Source organism: Takifugu rubripes, chromosome 8 (assembly GCF_901000725.2).
Source record: "Takifugu rubripes chromosome 8, fTakRub1.2, whole genome shotgun sequence".
Classification (NCBI taxonomy): domain Eukaryota; kingdom Metazoa; phylum Chordata; class Actinopteri; order Tetraodontiformes; family Tetraodontidae; genus Takifugu; species Takifugu rubripes.
In genome coordinates this window covers 13411763-13427342 of record NC_042292.1, presented here as the reverse complement: position 1 = coordinate 13427342, position 15580 = coordinate 13411763, and the positions used below count along the sequence as shown (strand labels likewise).

The 15580-nt window shown below is 47.1% G+C and overlaps 1 protein-coding gene and 1 long non-coding RNA gene across 2 annotated transcripts in view; one reads left to right on the top strand and one right to left on the bottom strand.

Annotated features, from left to right (window-relative positions):
* The window catches only part of sema4f (sema domain, immunoglobulin domain (Ig), transmembrane domain (TM) and short cytoplasmic domain, (semaphorin) 4F), a 29543-nt gene extending 19847 nt beyond the window's left edge, over positions 1 to 9696 (bottom strand). Inside the window, exon 1 of the mRNA XM_011606606.2 lies at positions 8907 to 9696. Within this exon, the coding sequence (XP_011604908.2) occupies positions 8907 to 8994 (88 nt within the window). The 5' untranslated portion in view covers positions 8995 to 9696. The remainder of the gene's footprint in view (positions 1 to 8906) is intronic.
* Positions 1 to 15580, top strand: part of LOC115250732 (uncharacterized) — a 46134-nt gene that overhangs the window by 14041 nt on the left and 16513 nt on the right. The gene's annotated exons all lie outside the window — the stretch shown is intronic.

Here is a 15580-nt window from a genome sequence, read left to right as displayed (position 1 = left end):
ACAAAAGAACAATCCCCATCCAGCAGCATGACAGAAGCTGCTAATCTCCTGCACCCCCCGCCTTCATAAGCACCAAAAGGCCTCAAATCCTCTTGTCAGCTGCACTAACTCACAACCAGCAAACATCTGACACACGTGCAGGAAACACACTCCATGGTTAAATAGCTGCACACAGATCAACCAGGCCAAACCACACACACACACAGACACACACACATGCACACACACGCCTATTTGTTTGGGGCGGAGCATCACAGAGACAGTGGAGATGGAGGAGAGTGCAAATGTCGAAAAGAAAAGGGATCAAAAGGTTTTAATACAGAGGGAGCAACTTTTTCTTTGTTCCTGAGAGCTTGTGCACGTGCGTTTCGCCAGCGCGCCTGATGCAACAGAAGAATAATACCCCACAGACCAGCTTTCTTTCTTTCCTTCTGCTCTGTTTTGACCTTACAAGGAAAGCTTTGTCTGTCCAACGACCTTTAGGAGGACTCCCGCCTGCCGAGCACACGCGCGTGCGCGACCCTGAACAGCCACGTTTGAAACTGCATTAAACATTTAACCTGTTTATTATTCCGGCTTACAGATCAAACTCATAGTGTCTCTTCGGTCCGATGCACATCCATCTGTGAAGTCTTTGAGGGAGCAACGACCCCTTGATGGACACAGAGTGGGAAATGCAGCCGAAACTGATAACTTATAAATATAAACTTCCACCTGCTGTACGTAGAAAGTTGAGCCTTCAAACTAGCCTGATGCTATCCTGACGCAGTGAACCGCGCTTTGACATGCAAACCGAAGGATGCTTTACAAATCAAAGCAGGCGAGCCGCAGCGCAGCGAGAGGACGACAACTTTTAGCACTTTTAGCATGTTAGCTTCCTCCTTTAATGGATATTTTTCCATTGAAATTGAGAAAAGTAATGGGTGAACATGAATATAATTAAGTCATTTTCTGATACGTACATTTGCCTCGATGATCATTAAAAAAGCAATTTCCCCAACAGTTTAATGACCTTGCAATGATTAAATTTTAAAGTTTTACGCGACCAGTCAACAGATCCATCCCTGTTAGCGACAGCGGCGTCGACTTGCTTGTAGCGTTAAAATCTGTGTTAATTCCAAAATCCTTTAATACCCCCCGCAGTATGGAAGCGGGGTAGGTGTGTGTGTGCTGTGTGTGTGTGTGTGTGTGTGGGGAATTATTATTTGCACAGTTACGTGTTCCTCTGTGAAGGAGCAATTAATTCTGTTAATCATTTAGCGACCTGATTGCCAAGCTCATGTGTGTTCTCTGGTTTAACTAGGCCACCTGGCTGAAAACAATTTCCTGGTTTTCCTGTCCACACACACACACACACACACACACAAACATGCTCATAAATGGTCAGCAGATCCCGCACATGCTATTCAGGAAATGTTCAGGAGCCATGGAGACCATCATTAGCGGCTATTAAAGTAGCCACTGATTGTAGAATACCGACTTCGTGCACACAAACGTGCACTCATTCGACCTAACCCATATGTTTGAGTGGGATAAGTCCACATCACCTCTTAGTGTCTTTAAGTCCTTTCTTTAATTCCCTATTAGCGCGATAGCCAGGCCTCCCCACAGTCGCACACAAACAAGCCCATTAGCTGATTGTGGTCCAGTTGAATTTAACGCGTGTAGCATTTGATTGTGCGTGCTGATTTAACAATAATATAACGAACGGGGAGCTCTGCGTCCATATCGGTGTGATCTCTGCTGCGGGTGATTCTAATGAACAGTGTTTATACCCGTGTTTTCCTGTTGCAGCCGTTTTACGCATCATATCAGACGAGTTTCCGCGGTGCATCTCGCAGCGATATTAATCTAATCAGCGAGGGGCTGTTAGAGCAAAGCACTTTAGCTGATGAGATGGTTACAAAATGGACGCCATGATGTCATGATTCCATCTGACTCTGCAATGATGTCGTTGTGGGGAACTATAAATCTTTTTTAAAAAATTAGATTAGAAGTAAAGTAAATGTGATGTCATCCATGTGGTGCTCTGAGAGGCCGGCGTGCTCTCTGCGCTGGCATGGCCGTGCCTTTAGGAGGTTTTTCCTTCCCTAGCAGCTCACACACAAACACACATCCTCGTACTTCTATCGTTGTGGGGCCTTTCATAGTCATTAAACCCAGCTCCCTGCCTGAACCCTACTTTACAGAAATGTCCTCACTTTGCTAGTAGAGTGAGTATTTTGGTTCTCAATATGTAACAAATACAATCACACACACACACACACACACACACACACAACCTGTCCTGCATTGTAATGTAGAGCTAAAAGATGAAAGTGTGCAGCCTGTCTGGCTCTAAAGACCCTCTCTCTTTCTGAATTCCCTGCGGATGCACGCGCACGCACAAAGTACACATACAGGCTCAGCAGACACCTCAATTATGATAATGTGGATCAGCATTAATGTATCCTTACAGCACGGTGAGCTTTCAACAATGTGATTATGTGTGTGTGTCCCAGACAGCAGGAGGAGGGGCCACGACTGTATCTCATTTAACACAGGTTGCAGGCGTTCAGCACATCCTTTCACACAGACAAACACACACACACACACGAGTAGAAACCAAAATATCTGCGACGTTTCTTTTGGCTATGAAGGGGAAGTGCGATAAATGTGCAGGAATAGGTATAAATGAGGTTTGTAACCGCGTTATTCTAAATAGAAGGCGACAGTCAAAGTGGGTTTAGTTTCTGTCTGTGTGAATCTGAATGTCAACCGGATTCAACAGCCCAGATGGCCTGGAGGAAACTCCATGAGTCCAAAATCCAACAATGTAGAACGTCCAGAATACACCATAAGTCAAAGGCAAAGAAAAGACAGCCGCGCAACAGGCCTGCAGGGCCTCTGCGGGAAGGCTCCATTTCGCAGAGCAAACTTTTAGCAACTATTGATTGTTCAAATATCCTTTCCACCTTTTGGACACATCAGGAAAAGGTATTTCTCCTCTCTCTCCGACAGCTCTGTCATCACATCCTTTCTTCCTCCTCCTCTTCACCCTTCCAACTCCCAGACTGCTTCTTCCTCCTCCTTTGCCAGGCTGCAGCCCTCCCTGTAATTACCACCTCAGACACCAATTAAAATAAACCACAATAAAGACGGCAGAGGAGGGCGACCGAGAGGACGGAGGAGAGCGAGACAGAGGAGGGGATTTAACGAGACGCACACAGCGCGCAACCAAACGCACGGGGGAAACTGAATTTTTAGGTAAAAGCAAACAGGAATCAGCATGAAATGGAGCATTGAGTGTGTGAGTGTGTGTGTGTGTGCGTGCGTGTGCTTGTCCTGACAGATTTTTCCTTTGTGTTTCACCCCAGCCTGCTTCCTGCCATTAGAGCTTCCTTAGCTGGTGTCACTTAGCGTAGCAGTAAGTCAATGTGAGCAATGTGAGCGAAGGAGAACCAACAAGCCTGGGAATAAACTCAAATCAATAAAACACACACACACACACACACAAACACAAACCCAAACATGCTCATGATATCATTAGGAACGACTTGCATAGACAGAAGACAGTAAAAATCAATAAATACAAAGCAGGAAAAGCAGGATAGCCCTTACTGTCAAGCTGTGTGTGTGTGTGTGTGTGTGTGTGTGTGTGTGTGTGCGTGTATGTGAGTGTGTTTGAGGAAAAAAAAGCTCTTGTGGTTGTGTGCCAACAAAGACAGCCAAAAACACACACACAGCGAGAGTGTAGAGGTGGTTTGATATGCTAGTCTGCCAAAGAGAGAACAAGCACAAAAATAATACAGAAATGAAATACATATCTTGGCTCGCCTCACACACACACACACACACACACGCACACACCCACACACACACACACACACACACACACACAAACAGAGTCTGCCTTTGAAGATACATTATCCAGACTCCCTTCGAGAGCCAGTGTTCCCGTGTGTGAACAGGTTTATTCCGCTCACTGCGTGTGACCCACCAAACGGCCTCTGGTATTGCTGCATAAACACGGCAATTCCCAACTTAATTGAACTGTAAATTGACTCAGCAGTTCCTGCCGTGCACCTTTATTGTCAGTGTAAACCAGTCGGGCCAGCACGCTCAGCGTTGACGACCTCAAAACCAGTTAAACCTGCCGGTTCGGCTTCAGGCCAGTGAATTTGTCGAAGCCGGAGAGTTTAACCTTAATGAAAGAGCGTCTGGGAAGTTCACAAGTTCACAATTGGGAGGAAACCCGCTGTCTTGAATATAGTAATTTAAAAATTCTCCATTTAACTAAATATTTGGACCATCACCGCTTGTAAAAACAATGTTCATACACCAAAATTACTTACATTCGACTCAGTCGGTTTATCTTTAATGGAGAAAATATTTCATCTGTTTGTGCAAAGGCAGAAATAAGAGAGCAGAGGATTGTCGACGTCAGCTCAGAAACCCTGTGCACGGTGCCACCTCAAGCTTCCAGCTGTCACCAAGACAGGGAGGAAGAAAAAAAAGCTGCCACCAGGCAGATCTGGTTTTAAGCCGACCGCCTGCTCGCTGCTGCAGGAGCAGAGCCGCAGTTTCACCACAAAATTACGAGTTCCAGCGTCTGGCGCAGACACACAGCACTTCGTGGAGGTTTGCATTTGATAACAGCTGCTGGAGATCAAGTGCACGTGCGTGCGCGCGTGCGTGAGGAGAGCTTGAGATGGAGAGGATGATGAATGTCTCTTCAGACTCGACGCTTTCGTTAATTAATGAATTTTGTTACCTCCAGATTTCCAATCAGTCTTGGTAAACAGCCACCAATTCTCTGAGGCTCCGCCAGAGCTAGCAGGTTAAGCGGATGCCGTCGGCGTCCCCGGCACGGACAAGGTGACCCTCGGCGACCTCTGATCTTTTTATTGAATCAATGTCTTTCCCCTTTTGTCTGTCTGGCTGGTTTTTCTCTTGATGAAGAGGACCAATTACTCTGTCCTCTGTCATAAACTGGCACATCGTGTAAATGCTTGCTAGCATATAACCGGATGCGCGGCGGCGATGTTCTCAGGTTTAGCACCAACAAGGCCGCTTTCCATGCAACGGAGTTCTCGGAGAGACGAAGACGATGCCAGGGATCCAGCGCGCATCCCAATGAGTCGGGGATACACGTCGTAGCTGTGCGCCGCATTCATTCCATGTAGAGCGCCTGGTGGGTAATGTGCGCTGACACACACTTAAACGCGCGCTCCACTAAGCCCCGGAAGATTTAAAGCCCCAGATAAATGCTGCATTTCACGTGGTGGCACAGCGAGTTGCGTCGGGATTCTCGAGAGTGAGGGAGTGAGAGCGTGGCGGGAGGAAGGAACGTGGGGGGGGGGGGGAGAATTCCGACAAACCACCTACGGCGTCAGCCTCCAACGACGCTGACCCTGGTGCGCCTGGTGTTTGATTATACGGTGGGGACAGACACGTCCAAGCAGGGGCCGAAGAATCAGGCCTAAATCCCATCAAGGAAACCTCCTGGGAATGCCGCGCGGAGAATCTGCTTGCGTTGACTCTATGTGTGCGTACGTGTGTGTGTGCGTGTGCGTGGCCTTTGACACTTGACTCCGGCTGACCTTTACGCTGACAGGCTCCGGTCACAGGAGCGCCTGTGTGGGCTGAGTGTGCAACAACAAAGTGGGCGAGTGCACAGAACAACCCAATACGTGTATTAAGCTAATATAATTCTGAGAGTCAGAGACGCTGTTGGGCTCCACAAAGAGCTCATTCTGAGACGAAACCCGCGGGAAGCTGATGAATGTCAATGACGTTCTGTAGGTGTCTGATGACGGTGAAACTATCACCCCCCTTTCCTGAACGCAGCTAACAACCCCAGAAATGCATCTTTGTTTTGTTTTGCTGGGTTTCAAGGCTGACCTTAGTGTATTCTCCGTTTTCCTGATGTAAGCACTAAAACCCAGAGATCTTAAGGGGAAAAGATAAGCAAAAGAAACAAGGGACAAGATAGCGGGAGGCGCATAAACAAAAAGGATCTTAACCAATGATACAAGCCTTTGAAAACAGGCGGATGCTACTTAAAGCACCACTGATGGGCCTGAGAGGGATAGATGCGATACCAGAGCATACTTTCCATTATGCACTCAAGAGATGGCCTAAAAAGGAGTTTTTTTGTCTCATCAAGCAAAAGGCGAGTGTGAATAGCATCCATGACTGTTCTCTTTCTTCAGAAAGCAGCTTCATTTTCACCGCCGGGGCACAATGATGTTGATTCAACCCACACGCCGCTGTAGTTCATTTCAAAGGTTCCGCTCTTCCGGGCCTGCTCCTATCTGTGACATATCACGCCTCATGAGTCTGATCTGTGTGGCCAAGGAGCACCCCTGATCCAATTTCCTAACCTTAGCATGACTCAGAAACTCTTCTGAACTGGACTAAACGTTATATTTTAATCCATTTAAGTGGTCTGTGAAGCAGAATTTCAAAAATCCTTTTTGATTGCATCAGCTCAGTGTTGCTTCGAAAAGCGTCTGTCAGTAATATTATGAAGGATTCATACATAGAATTTTAAGAAACAACAAAGTTCAAGTTCAGCCTGCACTAATTCACACCCATTCGTCTGAATTCTCTTGCTTTGTCCCCCGTGTGATGCCCCCAAGATTCGCAAGAGGGCAACGCAGACATCGCAGCCCCGGGCTCCGCCCACCTTCACAACAGTACTTCGTGAACATCACCCTTATTTTCCAGCCTGCTTTGATTAGTCTTTGTTATTAGGAACTCCCGTCCGCCCACACGCTCATAGTTCGGCGCAGCCCGTGTGAAAATGCTGGCCTTCACGCCAGAAAAGTCCAACAGAGGTCTGAATCCTCCATCAGTGAAAGCTCCAGGAAGGAGAAATGTTTGGCTGGGGGGATGTTTTGGACTCCAAACAGACAGAAGAATCTTTTTAGGCGCACAATCGCATGTTTGTGGACTAACCCATCTCGTGGCATGAAGCTGAGCTCCCCTCTCTCCCCTCGCTGCAAATGGTTCCGTACAGTGGTCGTACCGCCGGGAGCCGGGCCCGCCCATGTGTGCCGACACCCTAATGAGTTTCATGTGAGAGGCATTAAAAAAGGCTACCAGACCAGAGAAACTGACTGCACAGTGCCTATGTCGATGTGACGCAAGGGGCAAACGGGTTTATTTTTCCAGCCATTTCATTGATGTTTTTTTTGTTGTTGTTGTTTTCATGCGCCGCCAAGTACCCTGATCAAGCATGAAGAATTTCTTAAGTAATACGTTTTTGCTGGTGCACCGCTCTTTCCAGGAGCAGTTTTATTACCCCCCCCCTACCCCCACCCCCAATGCTTGCTAGCTGGGTGGGGGGTAATTCCACAACAGGCTAATTAAATCTGCTTTAACATCACACTTAACAAGCAGATGCATCACTGAGCGACAGTGAGAAAACAGGTTCAACGGAGAAAAACACACACAACATAATCTAATCTCGTTATAACAGGATGAACATCTAGTTATTACACGCTGAACTAATGGAAACAGCCTGTAGGTGGCACTAGCTGCAGTACTTTCACTTGTTTTTATGCCAACGCTGCCCTTAAGACGCCCTGCTCAGGTGCACTGACGAACACGTGCAATCATGTGAGCCACCTGACCAGTGGCTCACAACAACACTGTCTTACGTAAGAGCCCGGATTCAATCATAACACCCGAGAGCGCCGCGGCACGGACGCGCACGCCCTGCAAGGTTCGGAGAGACGGCAAACACAAGGGGCGACTTAAGAGTAGGAAAACATCAGACAGGAGCCGCTGACGGATCCCTCCGTCTCTCCTCCTCCCTCGTTGGCGTCGGTTGGGACGCGGTCCAACTGTATTTGTTGTGGGCCCAGCACGCCACGGGCCTCCCTTGTATAATCGCGCCCGCGCACAGGCTGGAATCCGACCATCGGATACTGCGCTCATTCAGAAAATATGCCCGAGTCGACCGTGCAGCAGACAAATCTTTGCATCCTTGCATGTGTGTGCAGAAACAATCCCACGCTGGACAAGAAAGGACCAGATCGAGAAGGATTTCAGACCAATACTTTAAGATTTTATATTAAAAACAAACAAGATAAAGCCAGGAGGGCTGGAATACAATCGCTGGATGGCTGCCCCTCCCCCCTCTGGCTTCCTAATACTTCAGCGCTCTGGATGCATCTTCTCATTTTGGACGGTCAGTTTTCAGAAAACAGGAAGGCCGTCAAGGCTGCGCAGCTGACCCCGGGAGTTGGAGCACAAAGGGAGAGCCTGTTAGCGAGCCAAGCTTATCTCCTATTCACTCACCCATCCCAATCTGTAGGAGCCTCTCCAGTATTTGGTGCTTTTAAATATTGCTGGGAGTGCGATCCAAACAAACTCTTTGGTTAAAAGCGTCGGGCTCATTTCCTCCACGCAGATAAAGCGCCATTAATCCTGACCTCTGACCCGCTCTGGCTCAAGCAAAAACCTCAAAAGCACGTTTTTTTTTTTGCCCCCTCTAAACTGTCCCTTTACGTTTCAAAGCCTCTAATGTGCCTCGGAGTTTGTGCCCGAGGAACAAGTCGGGCACCTGCCTGCTCTGCCAGCATCATTCATCAAGCCCGGTTAAAGGCTGGAGAGACTGAACAATGCCACAGCATTTTTTTTTTCCTTCGGCATTCTTTTCTCCGCAGTTGGCAAACCGTGCTGAAGTTGTAGATGTGGAGCCAGAGGCATGTTGCAAGGGTGACCCGGTTGCCTCATAGATGCAAAAAAGGCCAGAAAATTAGACGCACACTGTTGGGTATTTGCAAAGTGAAGACACTCGCCGGCGATGAAATGAACACCGTCTGTTTTTAAATCTAAAATAAGTTCAGGTTTCATCATCAACAACGCGGCCGTCGTGCGTGTTTGTTTTCCTCCGTCCTGCAGGATGCACTCACCTCCCAGTCCGCCCAGGGTCGCTGCCCAGGAGGCCGCGCAGAGCAGGCACACCGCCGGGAGCAGGATCATCGTCGCACGGCCTCTCATCCTGGGTTGTCCCGCTTTGGCAAGTGGAGCTCGGCCCGATCAGATTTCAGCACCCAAGTCCAGAACTGCTGCTTTCAGCTGCGACGCATCCCGAACCCGATTTCACCGGGGTTCTCACAGTTCGGAGAAAAAAAAAACACTTCACCGTCCAAACCCGTAGGAACGCACTTAAGGCTTTATTTCTAAGCAATATAACAACTCAAATGAAAATGATATTCTCCGATATTGCTACAGATTACAGCTTTTTCCTGCACAGAAGTGCATGCGTCCGCTGTGTCCTGGGGCGGTTCTTATCCACTACAGGATAACACTGGGCTGAGAACCGTAAAATAAAATATTTTAGTTACGTTGGAGGCACATGCCACTCACAAAGAGTGCGTTAAACTAATCCAAAGTGCCGTCCTCCTGTGCAGGAATAAAGCCGTGCGTCCCTGGTTCATAAGCTGCGTCTCCTCCGCGCTCTGAGCTCCGGTGTCGCCGAGTCTGTCCCGCTGCTACAAAAAGAAATAAACCCCCTTCCCTTCGTCTCCGGGGTGTAATTATCCGAGTAAATAAAAGCGATCTAATAACGCCAAGGTTTGCAAACTGAGGTCAATTTTCTGCGCGTCGCCGCTGCTCGGGCGGCGTTTGAACGCTGAAGGATTCGGAGGCTGGTCTGACGGGGCTGAGTCTGCCTCTGCGCTCGAGCGCTGCCTCGCGCCCCGCCTTCCGGGTTGAAAGGGGAAATAGAGACTACAGCGCGAGGAGATACAACAGGTAAATAAATGATGTCACGGGCGAACAGGTGCACGCGCTTCGGATTTCAAAGACCGGAAATTGAAACTTTTTGACGAGATTTTCCAGTTTATCTGAGGATTTTTGGCGTAGTTTCGCTCGGCTAGGGCAGTTTCATGGAACTAACTCAAACGTGGAAAAGTGTTTGCGATGTTTGGAATTACATTCGTAGTCGTCTTAGTTTAGTTGACTTTGTCAAATATTACTAATTACACTAAATCCCCACATGATGTCGCCACATTTACCAAAAAATTAAAAAGTATCTATAACTTTGTATTTATCGGTCATAATAACACTTGATAAGTTCAGACTGTTGATATATAAATGTAGTTTTGGCAGTTCTAATTTAGCTTTTTGAAAAAGAGCAGTAATTAAAGTATTTGTCCCCCATAAATACCACTACCTGCATTTTGTTAAACGACTTCGTTAATGGCAACACATAAACACAAAAATTCAAGTAAATACTAACTTGAAAGAGAATACTACAATTCTCTGCCTCTGGAGATGCCATGGGTGAAGATCAGTGCTTCTGGTTTATTGAACAGTTAATATATAAAAAGGTTTGGGATGCTCATCCTGTATTTGTTTATATCCATTTAAATCAAATTTAAATGGCATCCCCATCGTGATAATGGAGAAATATGCATTGCTGCAGTTCTAATGATTTGTTGCTACCCTTTTTACCGAGAGAACAATTAGGCATGAGCACTTTCTGACATTTCAAAACTCTTATAGTGCTCTTCCTTTAATCCACCTGTCAGTTAACTGACATCATGGAGGGGTGGAGCATTTAAAGATGATTAAATGGTGGATGTGAGGTCAGTGGTCTTGAAGACGCCTCTAATCCGCAGAGATTGTTTTCAGCCATGTGCTGTTAATTTGTCCTGACATTTCTGTTTCTTCAGTGCTTTAAAAACCCGTTACACCGACTCACTAATCTGGGACAGAAAAACGTGTTTGCTTTTTCCGCTGTTTAAATTTTGCCATCTCTGTCTGAACCAGTTGGAGAACTGAACGCAATATTCTTCCCGCCTCATCTGTGTCTTTTTCAAGAGCGTCTGGCAGCGCTGACTGGCTAATTTCACGGGGCGGGGGTGCAGACATGTACCCGACTTCTATATAAAAGGGAGGGGTCACGGAGTAGCCCAGATTAAAGGATTTACTAGACAAGGAGAGGGAAGAAGGAGGAGGACAGAGGTCATAGGTGAGGGACTGTTGGCAAAGAAAACCCCATATAGAGCAAAGGAGCGAACGGCGCCGTCTCTAATCGAGTCTGATTACGCTCCTGCTGTGCGTGACTCATCTTTATGCAGCCAGCGACTTCTGAATGGATAAACATCACTCAGGATCACAATAAACGTCTTCTTCTCAGCACTCGTAAGAGATGAGGGCACTTGAGAATAACCCCCCTGGTAAATTAATCACTGTCAGTGTGGACATCCACATCATCTGGATCTGTTTAAAGGCAAGTGAATTCAACAAATAAGGAGTTGGTGGATACATATCGTTTAGGTTGACGCTATCTTTCAGATGGACTCATCACCTGCCCCCTTTTGGACAGGTGAAGCAAGTGCTAAAAGATATTAAATGGGCTCTAACTGCATGGGAAACGGAGAAACGGAAGTGGGCAGATGCCGCTAAACCCATCAACAAACATATGCAGCAAACACTGTGAGTGTATCATCCCCTAATTTTGCACGATGTCACAACTAATCTGGATCAAGTCGGACAGAAACAAAGCGTGTTGGGCGCGCATCACACCACACCGTGTCAGCTCGGGCTCATCTCAAAGGAGCCTAAAGAACATTCTGTATGCACAAATATTCAACCTGAAAGCTCCAATTTGCATGAACCATAAATTAGCCCACACAAAAAAAGACCAGCGTGGCCTTAAAGGGATTTCCACGGTTGCTTATCTGTCCCCACACATTAATATTCAGAGACTGGTGTAAGGAAGCTGCAATCCGTGACCCTGCGCTCCTTGGTTAATGTGTTGGTGTCAGGGAGCACGCGCCTGCCCGTGTACTGTCACATGTTGGTAAATTATTCATTTTGATTGGACTGTATTGGCGTGCGTGCGTGTGCACATATATTGCTCGTATTTTCTTGCCTTTGAGGAAATGTCCTGCTTAATATACATTTGGATGTAGATTGTTGCGGCTGTGGATGAGGGAAAATAAAGTGGCACCGAGGAAGGAGCAGGGGAAGGATGCAGGAGCCAGAAACCCTCAGAAAATGCAATTATCTGGCACAGAATCAAGGGGAAATAAACCACACAGACTCGCGACACATTGACCTTGTCCTTGCACGGGAGCATTCTGGCTTTTTCCTCTTTTGTTTTTTTACAGAATCATGTCACTATTTTAAGTATTTCTTTGTTGTTTTTAAGCCCTGAAATCAAATCACGCTAATATGCGTCACTTTTTAATCCCGCAACACCAGTCAGTGTGAATGTGTGAGAGAGGGAGAGGGGGGGAGGGGGCAAAAAAGACAGAGGACTTTTGCCCTCCGGAGCAGACAGACCATATGCGCACAAAAAAAACACAGAAATTGTCATTTAGCTAACAGCCTTAATTTCCCTAATGAATATCGGGACATAGCTGTCTTTGGGGCTGTCTGTTTCTCATCATTCTTATCACCTCTCACATGTGCCCCCCCCCCCTCCCCTCTCAGCCCCCTTCTGTCTAAAGCCATCAATCAAACTGTCAGTCCAGCGTAACGTCAATGGGCGGAAAGCCGAACATTTCTTCCTGCGTGGTTGAGGTGCGTGTTGGGTCGGCCTCGACACTCTCCCCACCTGCTGTTACATATCTGTCAACCAATTTACCCCCATCTCCAACCTCTGCTGCAGAGGAACTGGGAAAAAAGCCCATTTATTTGTTCGGCCATTAATCCCGTGAACAGGATTGGCGGTTTTATTGAGAACAGAGACAAAGGAGAGTTCAGCCATTGGGTCTGAACTGTCATTTGGTTCAGGAAGCATCCCTGAGGTATTAGCCATATTTGAATTTTCAGCGCTTTAATATATAGTTAAGCCAACCCCATGACAACCTATCAGTGTACAAATACAGCCGCGACTATAGGCTTGATCCATGGAGGTATGCGCTCTGCTAGACCATTTTGGCTGGTTGGCGGTGTGAAAAAGGCAACAGCCATCAGTGAATATCATTAAAAGTATGGGCATGATCGGCAGTAGCTGAGGCATGTGGATCCTGGCCATCCATGTGATGTGTAAACAATGTCATTGAACCAACCAAGCCACCTTCTTCCAATGAGATCATTGGATCGGTCCAGCCTTTACCCTATCTGTGAACCCCGGGAGTCCCTCACCCCTGTCCCTCAGTCACAGATGTGCTGGATTCTGATCGCTGCAGATCAAGAAAACCTCACAAGACCTGCAGGAATTGGGGGCAAGGGACTGTAGCTCAGTGAGGGAGTGCATGCGTTCCATGTCTGAGGTCCTGGGTTCAACCCCTGGCATCTCCTAAAAACATTTAAAACAATGTTTTACCGTGATGCAAAGAAAAAAGTCCAACTACAGAGTTGAATGTTAACAAAGTAGACATGAGGTGTTTCCTCACGTCTACTTTCTGTCACACAACTTTTGATACTTTTCAAACAAAGTCACTCATTCACCTTGGAGCAGCACACCTGACATGAGCTGAGCTGAGCAGGGAAGCCTGGCAGCCAAGTCAGCGCTGTGGGGATATTTCAGGATGACTAAAGTAGAGCAGAGTGTACCACGGTATTTTCTGCTAAACTGTCAAGTCTGTGGAAAGACGTGCTGAAGCAGCACATGCGAACCGCTGCAGTCTCTTATCAAATCGGGAGTTACTGGGGGTTTGGAGCAGGAACTTTCCAACAATCCCGTCGCCTGTAGCGGCGATAAAGACCCCATTTCTGCTTCTCCTCCACCATCCACGTCCTTGTAAAAGTAAGAGCAGCCTTAACAGGCCCGCGAGAACCTGAGCATTAAACGGATCCGAGCGTTTCCAAGACAGCCTTCATCTGTCGACACGTGTAGCCGCAGCAGCAGCAGCAGCACGGCGGGAGGCTTCCTCAGCTCCGGACCCACCTGCTGAGCTCTTACGCTTGTTTTATGTTTTCCTGCGTGTTTTCGGGATCGATGCAAAGTCGTCATCTGTCAAACATCAGCGACTCCAGTCGTGCGTACTGGGGAGAGCCAAACAAGCTGCTTTGATATGTACGCCCTGAGAAAGGGGGTTTCGCTTCTGGTGGGGCGGCACACGGAGTTCTCTGTGAATATTTGGGATTTTATACAAACACACCAGGGAAGGCGTCACATTGGATTATCGGAGACAGCCACATGTCAGGGGAGAGGGGATGGGAATAGGCCAGAGACGTGCCCTGGGAGCATCGGCATCTTACAGGAATAACCTCCCGTCAGTTTAAATGAGACGTTGTCGAGACTGTTTTGACACTGTTGCTTCGAAACTATTGATTCCATTGGTCAAGCTTGCACATGGAATTCCGCTTCTTCCACTCCCCCACTCACAGGGAATTTCCCAGTGCAGAAATGACTTTGAAGTCACATTGCCTCCAGCCCACAGTTGCGGAAGGAACAGCCACCGACACCATCCATTGCGTTGTGAGCGCGATAAAACAAACAAACAAACAAACAAAAAAAAAACGCGCTAACCGCAATCATCCTCTGTCGGTGTCCCTACGGCGGGGGATGTGATCCGTAATTACCCGGCGTCGCTCTAACCCAATTCCTACTTTGAGATCCTGGTGGATGGATTCCACAGCAGATGGTGCTATCAATTATTGAGCCGTGTTGATGATGCTGCCCTCAATCAGATTAAGTAGATTATGCAAACGTCGACTCCCTTATGATCAGAGCAACATCAAGCTAGCACCTCAACGCTACCTGCAAGGTGTCTCTCCCATCCATCATCCATCCATCCATCCATCCATCCATCCATCCATCCATCCATCCATCCATCCATCCATCCATCCATCCATCCATCATCCTCCCATCTATCTATCTATCTATCTATCTATCTATCTATCTATCTATCTATCTATCTATCTATCTATCTATCTATCTATCTATCTATCTGCTCCTAAGTTAGCATCTCCTTGCGTGCTAATGTATGCAGTCCTCTGACCTAAATACGCTACGTGTGGAGCTCCTCCTGTTATGTGCCTATACATGCCACGGTGGTGTCTCTGCCAGCTCCTCGCCGTTTCACCCAGCCCCATTCAAAAGTCCCTTTAATCCCATTAAACCCACTCTCGCTGCGTGGAAGGAAGAGAACCCGGGGCGAGCCTGACATTGTACACCTCCGCCCCGCTGAGATCCAATTGAAGAAACAAGTGATCGGAGCAGGCTCTGTCACAGTAATACTGGTGGAAATATATATGTTATATATATATATATATATATTGGTCGGTGACGGGCACTGCGTGAGTCTGAAAGACGTGACTGCAGATGTGTGGGTGCAGGAGAGCATGTGAATTTGTTGAGAGTCTGTTTAGGCTACAATTTGAATCATATAATTCCATTATGGGACCTTTTTTATGCTCATTTTTTATGTCATCAATTAGAGAACGCAAATTAATAACATATCAGGCACACTTTGATGGTATTAGTCAGTATTTAGCATAAAATTTGGCTGAAGGAGATAAAGGAAGACAGACATGTGGTAACTGAAATTCCATCTCTCGTTTAGGATCAGGCTTGGTCAGATCCAGGTTTCTTCCTGTTGAATAATAATAATAAGTGGTAATACAACTCCAATGGCTCGAACTTACGTTTAGTTAATGTTCACCTTTTAGCGCCTCTCTG